The following is a 12,464-nucleotide window of genomic DNA, read 5'->3' as shown; positions in this document are numbered from 1 at the left end:
GATGACGAAACACAAAACTTATGCATAAAGCTACCTAACAGGAAACAAGGTAATTTAAGGGGAAAGAGATTCCAAAAAAACTAAATGAAAAACATAGCAAGATAAGACAAACCTCACAAAGTAGGAACCATAGATGAAATTTGATAATAGAGTACAGAGAAACAGTATATCAGATAGAGGCCTAGTCTTGATTTTCTTGTCTACTAGATATCCATGAGCAAAGTTCTCCATTTCAAGAAGCAGTGAGTCTCTCATCAAGCGAGGAAGATGCACACTCAGATCATTTGCAAATGAGGAAACCTTACAAGATTTACAAAAAAGAAATAGTAATAAGTAAATACAACTGAAATACAGTACAGATGGTACTAAATGATACAAAACCCAGTACCTTAACAGAGGAAACCTGATCAATATTCGCAAGTACATCAATGGAGCATTCAAAAAGTTCGTGCATAGAGTCTTGCTCAAGTTCTTCCGTCTACAACCACAATTATCTAGTTTTAGTTTTGTAGTGATAACCGGATGTATAAAATTATAGCCTGCTATTACTATAGATCACCAAATACCTTAACCCAGTCATCCATAGGCATAGCCTTATTAGCATCTTCAGAAGCATTGAATATAGAAAGTCCACTATAACATTTTTGGAAAGGGGTGCAACCAGCAGAAAGAGCATAAACAGCTGCAGGCAACAGCACAACCATGTGCTCATTTAAAATGGAAGACTCCTGCAATAAAGCAATTGATCATAATGTTTCTAACAACAAAATCTATCAGGATACAGATGAGTAAAGTGGAGTAAAACACGAAAAAGATTGAATGACATACCTGTAAGGGAAGTATAAATATGTATGCAAAGGAAGCATGTGAAATTAATATAAATAGTATAAATATTTTACAATAAATATCTACATAAAAATAATATTGAAACTTTCGATTTCATCAACTAAAGGCCAAACGAGCATATAGAACTATGAACTGAGATAGCTCTTTCTAAAAAAAAAACTAAAACAGTAGTGTGATGAATATTTTAAAAAAAGTTCTGTGGCTCATCAAATCTTAGGGGACGTTTGGCATTGATACGAAACATCTGTGTTCTATTTTTAAAAATACAAAATAATCCTCTAAAAACAAGTAAACAAGTGTTTTGCACGAAGAACAATTTTTGAAACAATTTTTTTAAAAAAAAAAAGAAAAAGAAAAAGAAAACTGAGCAATAAAAAAATTGTCTTCTGTGTTTTTTAAAAACAATTTTTTTTGTTGATATTTTTCATCAGTGTTTTGCTGTCACTTTCTCTCTCATCATCTTCTCAACGAAGCCAGTATCTACTTAATCAACAAGTAAGGACACAATAGATAAGTGATAAGAGTGTATTAGTACCATTCTGTTTTTAAATTGATAGAAGAGTCTCTGTTCAATGTTCCACTTTTTTCGTTTACCCATTTTACAGAGAAAAAATGCAATTAATTATGAGATAGTATCATACAGGAAGAGGAGAACCAAAAGTCCTCCAGAGTAACAATCACAAACTACAATAAAGAAAAGCATTACCTCAATATCATTCACCCATAAAACTAACCAAAAACTTCAAAGATTATTTTGAGAGAAAAGACGCCCTAATTAAACAGCCGGAACTGAAAAATTCCATATATCAATTTCCTCAAAGATTATAATTCTCTAGTTAATTATAAATCTTTTTTTATTTTGTGTGTGTGCGCGCGCGCGCTTAACCTCTTGAAAATCATCCCAGGCAAAACATAAGGGAAAAAGAAACAAACCAACAGACAGACCTGCCACTCAAGATGACCCAAAACTGCTTTCAGGAGGCCTTTTCTAAGATGCAAAATGTCTCGGGAATCCCCCTGCATCAACATGAAGGAAGTTGATTTAACAAATTATACATACAGCCTCTGTTGCTTGTATCAAGCTTTATATGACCTGTAACTATTAGCATGTCTTGGTATTGATGTCTTCTTTCTTTAGAAATGGAAGTGCCTTGTATCATGGTATTGATATCCTAACTACCCAACCAAAAAAAAAAAAGGATTCACTTTGGAAAGGAGGCACTAAGACCACGCCCAATCATCAATCATTCAGTTCTATCTAACAAGTGTCTGTCTAAATGTAAATACATGACATGTTAGACTAATTCTGATTAAATTCAGGTCTATGTGAACAACAGCAGCATATCTCCTACTAATAGTGAGAGTATACTAATTGCACCACTTACTTGGGAGCATTTCCTTGTGAAGTAGCATGAAATGAAGTACAAAGCTGACCTGGATAACATAACTTTCAATTCAGTTAATGTGAACCTCAAAATACCATATGTATAACTCATATTTGAAATACGATGAAGAATTTAGAAAACTAATGATGGTGGAATTTTAATGCTAAATAGGTAAAAGACGTTGCCATTTTCTGATTAGAATAGAGATTGGTATATTTGGTTGTGTAAAATAACGTGTAAAAATTATATGAAACTTAATCTTAGTTTGTTATATTTAAAAATAGTTGTTAGTTAGTTTCTTATTTTTCAGACTTTTTTTATTCTTTTTATAAAGTGAAAGAGGTCATTGTCTTAGACTGACCTCCCACCGTTATGCATAGATAACCTCACTTATGGCATAGGAAAGTCGTGGTAACAATGGAACAGAAAGAAATAATAAAAAGAATACACAACAAAATAAAGCCTTAGGATCTAATAAAAATAGAAAGGAAAAGATTTTTTTTATTCTGAGTTGTTACAGTTTGTAATTTATAAAAAGCCATTTGGCTATTCAACATATCTCCAGGATGGTGTATCTGTTGCAAGTCCAGTAATGAAACGACCGAGCATATGTTCCTTCATTGCACATACATTCAAAAAATCTGGTCATTACTTTATAAAGAATTTAGTCTGGACTGGGTTATGCCTTGTTTGGTGACAGAGGCCCTACTAAGTAAACTGGTGGGAAGCAAAAGAAAAGTTAAACTTTGGAGGACTACAATGTTAGCACTGCTATGGGCTGTGTGGAATGAGAAAAATAGCAGAATTTTCAAAGGGCAAGAGAGATCAACAAACTTTGTTTGGGAGAGAATAAAATTTTGGACAGCCACATGGATCTTTAAAACCAAATACTTCGAGGCTTTTTCTTTCCTAGATTTAAGCAGGGATTGGAGTGGTTTGTTGTAAAACTCGGGAATTCTCTCTTTTTGTTTGATTGGTCACTCAATGTGCTAATTCATTGTATTGTTTTACATTTTATGTACCAAGGTTTTCCTCTGCCACAAGTGAGACTTTAATAACATCGGGGGAGGCCTGCCAAGTGGTCTTCTTCTCTCTTTTCAAAAAAAAAAATTGGCTAGTCAATGAATAATAAGAATTATTATTTACCAAAATTACATGGTATCAGAGCCGATAATATTCTGACCTAGATCGACTCTTTTTCTTGCTTCTTCTCTGTTCGTTTTCTTCTTCTTCTTCTAAATGGTACAGAGCCATTTGGCATTTTTTTTGTGAGCAGGGGGTGATGTTTTACATGCTACATATTTAATGAATAGACTTCCTTCTAAAATACTAAGCTTCAAAACGCTCATATCTGTTCTTTAGAACTGGTTTTCTAAATCTTGTTTGTTTTCTGACATGTCTATAAAAAAATTTTGGTTGTACTGTTTTCGTGAAAAAATTCACTTAAAAATGCTAGTAAACTCAATCCTAGAGCAAAAAGGTGTGTTTTTATTGGTATTGCTTCAAACTAAAAAAAGTACAAATGTTTTGATCCTACACTTCAAAAAACGTTTGTAATCATGGATGTAAATATTTTTGAAAATATCCCATTTTTTAATCCTAATCATAAGGGGGGATGAAGTTAAAGATTTGGATTTGGAATAATAAATAAAAGATTTAATCCTTATTACAATCTTAAAAATATTGCCAAAAATAATTTTAATGATCATACATTAGACTTGGATTTTTTAGGTAACGATTTAGGACATAATGAAAGGCAAATTGAAGAGATTGATAGTAGTAGCAGTAGGGAAAGTCGGGCAATAAATAATTCCAGAAATACTGAACAAGAAAGTTGTGAAAATGCTGAACAGAATGTTTGGGAGGGAGAAAATGGTTTACAAAATAAATCTCAATTACAAACAGTATGCAATGAGCATAATGGGATCAAGTTTGGTCATGTTTATACACGAAGGCTTCCTCATCAAAGAATTGAAGTCACCACTGACTGGCCACGCCGAGAATCTGAACCAAGACTAGAAAATGAAACAGGTAATTCTTCTATTCCTTCTAACCTTAGTCCTGAATCTAATCTTCCCATAGCTATTAAGTAAGGAAACGATCGTGTGTCAAATATCTAATGTCTCTTGTTGTCTCTAACTCAAAAACCTCATCTTCTTTTATCACTTTCACCACCAATGTGTCAAATGTCATTATTTCAAATAATATACTGTAAATGCTCCAATGTAGAAGAAGATTGTTGTTGAGCAAATGAGTGCTTTAGAGAAAAAGCAAACATGGAAAGTTGAAAAGCTAACCAAAGGTGCTCCGATAGTTGGCTGTAAGTGGGTTTTTACACCCAAATTTAATGGGCATGGCACTCTAAAGAGGCTAAAAGCTTGGCTAGTTGCCAAAGGTTCACACAAAGGTAAGGTATTGATTACACTAAGACCTTTGCTCCAGTAGCCAAACTTAATACTGTTCGGATCTTGTTGTCTATTGCAGCTAATTTAAATTAGCCTTTGAGACAGTTTAACATAGAGAATGCTTTCTTAAATGGAAGAAGTGTAGGTGTGTTAGACTAACTGATTTAGAGAGTTGGTTAAAGTTAGTTAAAGATTAGTTGGAAGTTAGTTAAGGTCTGTTAATAGTTTTTGTTCAGCTGTAAGTATAATTGAATTACCTATAAATATAAATATAATAGTTGTTAGTTAGTTTCCTATTTATTAGACCTTTTTTATTATGAGTTGTTACAGTTTGTAATTTATAAAAAGCCATTTGGCTATCAAGTGGATAATAAGAATGATTATTCACCAAAATTACAGGTTGTAACTTTAGATGATTTCCATTATTTGTTTTAATCTCCCTTTCTCCATTAAAGTTATAAATTTTTGTTTCTTTTCAATATACATATACATATATATTTAAAAAAAGCATGGCTAGTTATTGTGGAAATAGTAGTGCATAACAGAAAAATAGGAACTCAGTAGTTGGTGGAGAACAAATGTCCATCTCAGATGATAATATTACACTTGATTGGTGTAGCTACTAGCTTATGTGATAGAAGTCAACAAGTAAGTTTTTATACGTCTCATAGAAGAATACTAACAAGATTATATTAGAAAGGTCTATCATACAACAATAAAGAACAAAGAACACTCTTACATTGATGGGATTCGTTTGAATAACCTGAGGTCCCAGACATCCTGGGGTACAACCAACATATTTATAAGATCCTGGAGAAAGAAATTTCATAAGAACATTCGTCAATAGACATATTCATGTTCACAACCCCTAAAGGCGTGCGAGAAACAAAACCATTATTGAATATGTTTAAGGAAATTAAAAAAGAGAAAAAGTTATCCCCATAGAAATCCTAATAAGAGAATAAATGTCCATATTCACCCTTGAAATCATGTTACCAAGGAGTATAAGAGCAGCATCAACCTGCATGATTCCATACATAATGAATTGAATTAGAACTATTCTTGCAAATGCTAAGATAATTTGAGAGAGATAAAACATTGGTGTCCGCATATAGATCGTGAAAACAAGCACATCTTTTTATTGGAATCCCTATTTAATAGTCAATGAAATTATGAAACCCAAAGAGTACATGTTATTAAAGATTATAGCTAATAGACATGTCTTAAAGTATAAAAGAAAATGAAAAAATAAAACAAAAGATTAGGAACTTCAATAAAAGAAACTTAATATATATGGAAGAAAAAAACTACTGCCATACAAAATTCGTCCAACTATAAATTAAATTGAATCCCAAAGATGGTTATATGGGTACAACTTACAACTGCAGTTACATTACTGAATATTGGCAAACCATGCATCAAAGAGCCCCATAGTAGTCGCCAACTGCTGTTATACTGAAATTTTTCATCAAATAGTCAGTATCAACAACAAACACAAAAATCAAACATCACTTGTATCAGTACCAGACTCTAGCTAAGGTTTTAGTTTCACAGTTCATAAAAAGACCAGCATATCCAAAGGTTCGATTCAAGAGTGCACAAAAATACAGTAAAAAAAATTGAAAAGAGACAAATGTGACATGTCCATAAGTGACCTTATCCCAAAGTTATTAGGGCCCCTCACTTAAGGCGGAGAAAAACCATGGTAACAAACAGATTGAGGAGAGTAGAGAATTCCAGCTTAGTCCTGATTCCCATTAAAACACATTTTTGCTCATTGTGATTCGTGAGTTTGCATTGTCCCTATGGTCCATGTTTTTGACAGACTTTCAAGGGGGATGGGTTACTCTACTCCTAGATGTTATTATGCATTTATGGTTAAAAATTTAGTTGGAAGGAATATAAAAGAATAATGATATGTGCACCCATAATAGAAAGACAATTAAAATTTGGAGGTGGATTTAGGACTCACTACATCATATTTGTTTGGGTTTTTTTTTTTTTTTTTTTTTTGAAAAAAGAGACAGAGGCCGCTTGTCTTAGGCTGACCCGCTCCCAAATTTTATTCGGAAGCCTCACTTTTGGGTTACTTTTTCTTTTAGAGACAAAACTCTCGATTAATTATAAAAGAGTATACTCTTCTTTTTTTTTTTTTTGAATAAAGGGGCAGGGGTCAAATATCTATGACTGACCGCCACCCAAAATTGTTATTAGAACCCTCACATAAGGTATTATGAAAAAATAATACAAAGTAAAGGGAGCCTAGAAGACAGTCCAAACCCCAGACTAGAACCAGCAATAGCACATGAAAACTGTAACCCAAATTTTGGGTTACAGTTTGCCTTAAAAATGTAAAATGAACTTTAAACCTTTGATTATTTCTATTTTCTTGAGAGATTGAGAGGTCTTGCTCTTATTTCTGTTTGAAATTTGTCATTGTTGTGTTCCCAGTTATCAGATGCTTAAATTTTGGTTGAGTTTGTCATGGTCTTATTTATTACAATTTTTTAGCTGTAATATTATTTTCGCCATTTAATAATAAAGTAATATTGTTTTTACAATAATTTTTTAAAAAAAAAATAAAATAAAATAATCCAGTTGACTGCTAGAAATTCAACTTTTTTAGGACAATCATGTTTAACAGCAACAACCAAAAGGTAAAAAATCCAAATATGTACCTCATTTGAAGAGGAAGAACTAGACGAAATTGCAACCTCTGATGGTAGCAGTAATACAAAAGAGAGTTCTTGCAAACTCCTTTACATGCAAAAATATAGAAACATATGAGCTCACAAGAGAAAATTGGAGATGGAGAGAATTTGAAAAGAAACAAACTATTCAATACCTCAGAGTCCACAGCAAACCCTCATAACTGTGCCCCATATTTGCATCGTTCATAATTCTGCAACACAATTCAATTTTTAAAATGAACAACCATTTTCTATTTAAAGCATCCATAAAAAAGCATGTAGAAGATGCGTCTTAGAAAATAATCATGTCATCAAAGAAGATATGCCTCAAAGACTAACATCCTGTTATTATTTTTATTTTATCATGTTATGTAAGGAACGTACAAAAACATCAATATAGAAAGTATTTTCCTATACAAGCCTACATTGAAACACAAATAAGACAATGTAAGCTGATTATAGAAATATGAAAGGCATCTGAAAAACAGTTGCATAGTTATGAAATTCTACTAGAAAATTAGCATAGGAAACACATCAACAGCAAGGAACAAACCCAGGGTGTTATGGACCTAAGGAGAAAATAGAAGAACAGATAAAGATGTATCCGTAGAGAGAAATAGATCAAAAGATAGAAAAGGAAAAAGTATTATTAGAGAGAAAATCTCAATGATTTATAATAATATGAACAAATTTGACTGTATAAAGTATGAAGTCCCTTAAGCAAAAATTATCAACACGGTAGGTTCAGATAAATTCAGCAAAGAGATAACTATTTACTATGTTTGACTTAACACAGAGAACTACCTTTCAAAGCTTGAAATGATACCCTCAAACCAGTAGATGAAGAGATCTTTACTCATGCGCCTTTTGTAGTTGTGAGTGAGACAGCAAAAAGCAGCATTCCTGTAGAATAGTCCCTATGTTACTTAAACATGCTTTTGTAGTATTATCACCGGGAGTTACTAAGCAAATTTTTTTTTTTAAAACCACCGCTTTCTTACTCCATCCCTCTACTTACATCTGTACATTACCAAGTTTTTTATGGACTTCTTCCTACCCTTTCCACACATCAAAAACCCTGCTAATACATTAATTCCTGCAGTCAACTCTGAACATACAACTCTGAACATATGAAGCAAAAATACTTCCAAACCTACATAGAGAAGGACCTTGTTCCAGCAGATGAATATCAAGATAGATAAGACAATAATAACTGTTCTAACCAAAGCTTCCTCACTAAGAAGCCTAACCTCCAAATCCAAAGTGAACAAAATTTTGCTACAGCTTGTCTAAAACCGTTAATCAGGGTAGTTATTTATATATTTAGTTTCCCTCAAATATATTTTACAATGTTCACAAATACAGCTCAACAATTACAAGACTCCTAATATATAGAATGGAAGAATTTTTGTATTTTCTTTATACACAAAGATATCTAAATATATATTTAGATATATCAATTACAGAAAAGGAAACTAGATATTTCCAAATCAATCAGATTAGGACTTACCATAGCCACTTTCCTTTCGTGAGCTCTTCTCTCAAACGTGCATCAGCATGCTCTCTCTTCACCCGCTTCTCTGATGATGATGGTTTAGCTCTGTTAACACAAGCCTAAGATGCAAGATCACATTAGATACCTCTTACATGAATCTTTATCTCAGTAAAGCACATAAATTACATCTTTTATAAAGTGAATGGAAATAATTACCCGATAGAACAAAGCAGCTGCAAGGTCCACAAGGCCATATTGTGACCTACTTAAAGCTCCAAATTTATCATCTTTAGTTGCCTCAGCCCTAAGTCAGTATAGATTTAACATTATAAATGTTTTTTGAGACAAATCACATGTCCATAAGTAACCTCATGGGTAAATTATTTTTCTATTGATAAAAACAGATCGTATTAATAAAACATCAATAGTCATCTTTTGTATTACAAACTAGGTATTAGCAAAAATACTCCTAAAACGTAGTGAAAGACAAAACAGAGACAGAGAAACCTTTCCATAAACCTCTAAGATTACAGCCATAAATGCCAATCAAAAAAGAGAGTGGAGAATGAGAAAGAGAAAGAGAATGCCTTAAACTCCTTATTGTTGAATATTAATATAGTTATAGATTCAATGCCTGATCAGAAGTATAAACTGAGAGGGGGGAAAGAAAAATGGAGAAAACCAAAAACAAAACACTAACCAGGGCACACTGCAACTAGATAAGCTTTGATCTAGTTCCTTACAAACTATATCAAGAAGTTGCTCTACCAGAAGACTACTATCAGTAGCATCTCTAGTACAATTTAGCTGTAATCTTGCATATAATATAAGTGCATCCTGCAAAACAAAAAAAACAAAGTAGAAAAGTCTTAATATAGTTACTTGCAAATTCATCATGAAAGTATGAAAGTAATTTTATTTTTATTCATATAATAAAAATAAAAAAATAAAAAAATTGCTTTGAAGCTTGACTTGGAAACCTTAAGAGCTCGGTCATGTGTTGTCAACCAACAGCGAAACACAAATTGTTGTACAGCATTATGGATCTCCATAGAATGGCACCCCAAATTAGGACCATCTTTCAACAAGTATTTATTAACACACTCAATAAGTTTGCGTGAAAGCTTGTCCTCATCCCTGAGCAAAAATTACCATTTACGTTTCCATTATTGAAGACAATTGGAATTACAATTACAAACAATCATATATGCATAACAGTGTAGAAAGTGACAAATAATACTACTTATGACTAACCTTATATGAGAGAAAATCCCTACAAACCCCTTAACAATGTCTTCTCTTAGACTGTTTGGTAAATCTCCAGGGGGATTCTCCAGAATTGATTGGAGAGTCAGAATGCAACGAAAGATCTCCTCCCTGGGATTATACTGGCTGTTATTTTTCCCACCCAAGCTTGATTCCACCTTTTCCATGTACAGAAGCACAAGACCTAGCAAAAAGATAACATATGCATAGGAAATGTGATCAGTGTTCGCACCAGCTTACAATGAAGAAAAGTACTTTGCTCAAAAACCTAAATAAGTGAAAATCTTACAGGAATAGATACGCTTCCTCATGTGAAAACGATAATCTTTAACAGCCAAAAGATGCCGGAGAATACTTTCGTATTCTGATTGAAAGCTTGGAACACTGCTCAAGACATCCCATATGTGATTAAAAAGCAATTTAACCACAGATAGCAAGGGTGTCATCTTCCCTGAAATTGTACAAAGCAAACTTGTCATATTTCCTGAATTGAGCCTATCCACTTCCTTACTAAGTTCTATTTGTTTTCAAAGGTCCATTTCACACATCAAACATTATGAACATAATCTTCCTTGTCTCAATCAAACACTAAAAGCTTCTTGGAAAAACAAAAAATTCAATGTTCCCAAAAAAGTGAATACAAAAATGGACATGATAAACATCTTGTTTCATACGGTTCACTTGACAAGAATAACCAACTCAAAAACATTTTCAAACAAATACCAGACAACTTAGAATCGTGTGCTCGTTGCACCACAATACGGAGAGTCTTCGCAAATTGCAACTTCGGCAATCTTCGTTTACTCGACGAAATCTCCATTGAAACACATTGCATTAGCAAAGATATCAAGAAAGGCCATGTTTCAGCTGCAGGAAAGGATAAAAAATATAAGAAATGTATCTACTCGTTAAGTCCAAAGGAAAGCCAATTCTACTTCCATGGATTGAAAGAGCCATATCTAAAAGGTTTGCTCACAATGTGGAATTTCATTCGGTTTAAGCTTCGCTGTGTGCTGTCCAAGAAATTTGCAGAAAGCTATTGATCTCTCTCCTTCCAACCATGTATTCAACAACTTTATCCCTTCCTATGAACATAAATCAATACCAGAAAAATAAGAAATCTGTTTTGCTGCTGAGAAAATTTACAACAAACAAGACATCAAAGTTCTTATTATGTAATATTTTTTAACACAACTTTTGTTTCATTCAATTTACATTATTTACTCTCTCTCAAACTTTACTCTCAGTTTATAGCCATTTGCGATTAGCTAATTTGAACTGTCACTTTTTCTAATTAGTAATCCTATCAAATACACATAATATATATGTAGAGTTTTATATTCATCAAGTCCATTTTCATTTTCGTTTTCCTTTTCCTCCTACTGCATTTTCTAGGCGGCCAAACGGATAGTAAAACAGAACGAAATGATGATAGAGAGAAAGATACTTCTCGAGCTTTGGCTTTATCGGACGAGAGCTTTGAAACTATCTCCTGAACGTCTCTGGAAGTGACAATCGCGGTCATCGGAGCTCCCGATTATAGACTCTGGACAGTCCTGAAGAACGAAAGACGAACTCTAGGGTTTTAAAACGACATAGACACTGGAAATTTGGCGGGAAAGTGTAGACTAAGTAAAGATATAACGACACTGTCAGTCACCGGAAGAAAAGAAAAAAAGACCCTTGAAGTTGAAGAGTACTAATCAACTTAAATGCTGTCTCACTAAATTCGGGATTCCGTCAGCCCATATCAAACTTCTACCATTCTCTCTTTTCTTCCTTTTCTTCCTAAAATACCCTTCTAAAAAAACCAATTTCTTTTTTCATTTTATGACATAACCAAACAAAAGGTATTAGGTGAAGAAAAAGTCTTGTCCTTTGACATGAATTGGTTGTGAGTTGGTCGTGAGCGTTGTTGTCTGCTGCTTGTTTTCTGTGGTGGTTTCGATTGTTTTTGTATCAGTTGGAAGAGAAAGAAGAAGGGGCCTTCTTATGCGATATTATAGAAGATGTTGGGTAGCCAATTGACAATCGATGGTGTTTGGTGGGGAAGTTTCTATGAGTAGGGCCATTGATTCTTTGTCGATGCAACACACTATGGTTTTCTTTATGGCAACCAGGAAAGGGTATGTACGTAAAGAAGCTTCAAACGAATTTATATCTCTTTCAATTCTACCATCAAGCTGATACACAAAGGGTAATTGAATGAAGTCCATGGACGTTCAACAAGTTTCAATTGATTTTTGAACGCCTGAAAAAGGGTGAGGAGCCTAGAGCAATTAAACTTTATCGTCTTGATATTTGGGTGCAACTGCATAATCTCAAACCTGGGTTCATGTCTGATACTATTATCAAAAATGTTGCCAACTACATTGGC

The 12,464-nt window shown here is 33.3% G+C and overlaps 1 protein-coding gene across 3 annotated transcripts in view; it reads right to left on the bottom strand.

Moving 5' to 3' along the window:
- The window catches only part of LOC115709686 (serine/threonine-protein kinase ATM), a 41,412-nt gene extending 29,558 nt beyond the window's left edge, over positions 1–11,854 (bottom strand). For 2 of the 3 annotated variants that reach the window (XM_061112003.1, XM_030637852.2), the window contains exons 1-20: positions 11,535–11,854; positions 11,064–11,172; positions 10,811–10,954; positions 10,377–10,538; positions 10,076–10,271; positions 9,802–9,958; positions 9,522–9,658; positions 9,038–9,125; positions 8,837–8,940; positions 8,131–8,229; positions 7,482–7,538; positions 7,315–7,393; positions 6,017–6,091; positions 5,616–5,657; positions 5,376–5,446; positions 2,232–2,280; positions 1,792–1,863; positions 567–728; positions 389–478; positions 113–300 (exon numbers count right to left, since the gene is read on the bottom strand). In XM_061112003.1, the coding sequence (XP_060967986.1) occupies positions 113–300; positions 389–478; positions 567–728; positions 1,792–1,863; positions 2,232–2,280; positions 5,376–5,446; positions 5,616–5,657; positions 6,017–6,091; positions 7,315–7,393; positions 7,482–7,538; positions 8,131–8,229; positions 8,837–8,940; positions 9,038–9,125; positions 9,522–9,658; positions 9,802–9,958; positions 10,076–10,271; positions 10,377–10,538; positions 10,811–10,954; positions 11,064–11,172; positions 11,535–11,612 (2,159 nt within the window). In that variant the 5' untranslated portion in view covers positions 11,613–11,854. Of the gene's footprint in view, positions 1–112; positions 301–388; positions 479–566; positions 729–1,791; positions 1,864–2,231; positions 2,281–5,375; positions 5,447–5,615; positions 5,658–6,016; positions 6,092–7,314; positions 7,394–7,481; positions 7,539–8,130; positions 8,230–8,836; positions 8,941–9,037; positions 9,126–9,521; positions 9,659–9,801; positions 9,959–10,075; positions 10,272–10,376; positions 10,539–10,810; positions 10,955–11,063; positions 11,173–11,534 lie in introns of those variants that run through there. The other variant, XM_061112004.1, reaches the window with a different exon arrangement.
- Between the last annotated feature and the right edge of the window lie 610 nt (positions 11,855–12,464).

Source organism: Cannabis sativa, chromosome 3 (assembly GCF_029168945.1).
Source record: "Cannabis sativa cultivar Pink pepper isolate KNU-18-1 chromosome 3, ASM2916894v1, whole genome shotgun sequence".
Lineage (NCBI taxonomy): Eukaryota > Viridiplantae > Streptophyta > Magnoliopsida > Rosales > Cannabaceae > Cannabis > Cannabis sativa.
Note: the sequence above shows the minus strand (reverse complement) of the source record. Positions and strands in the feature narration are given on the sequence as shown.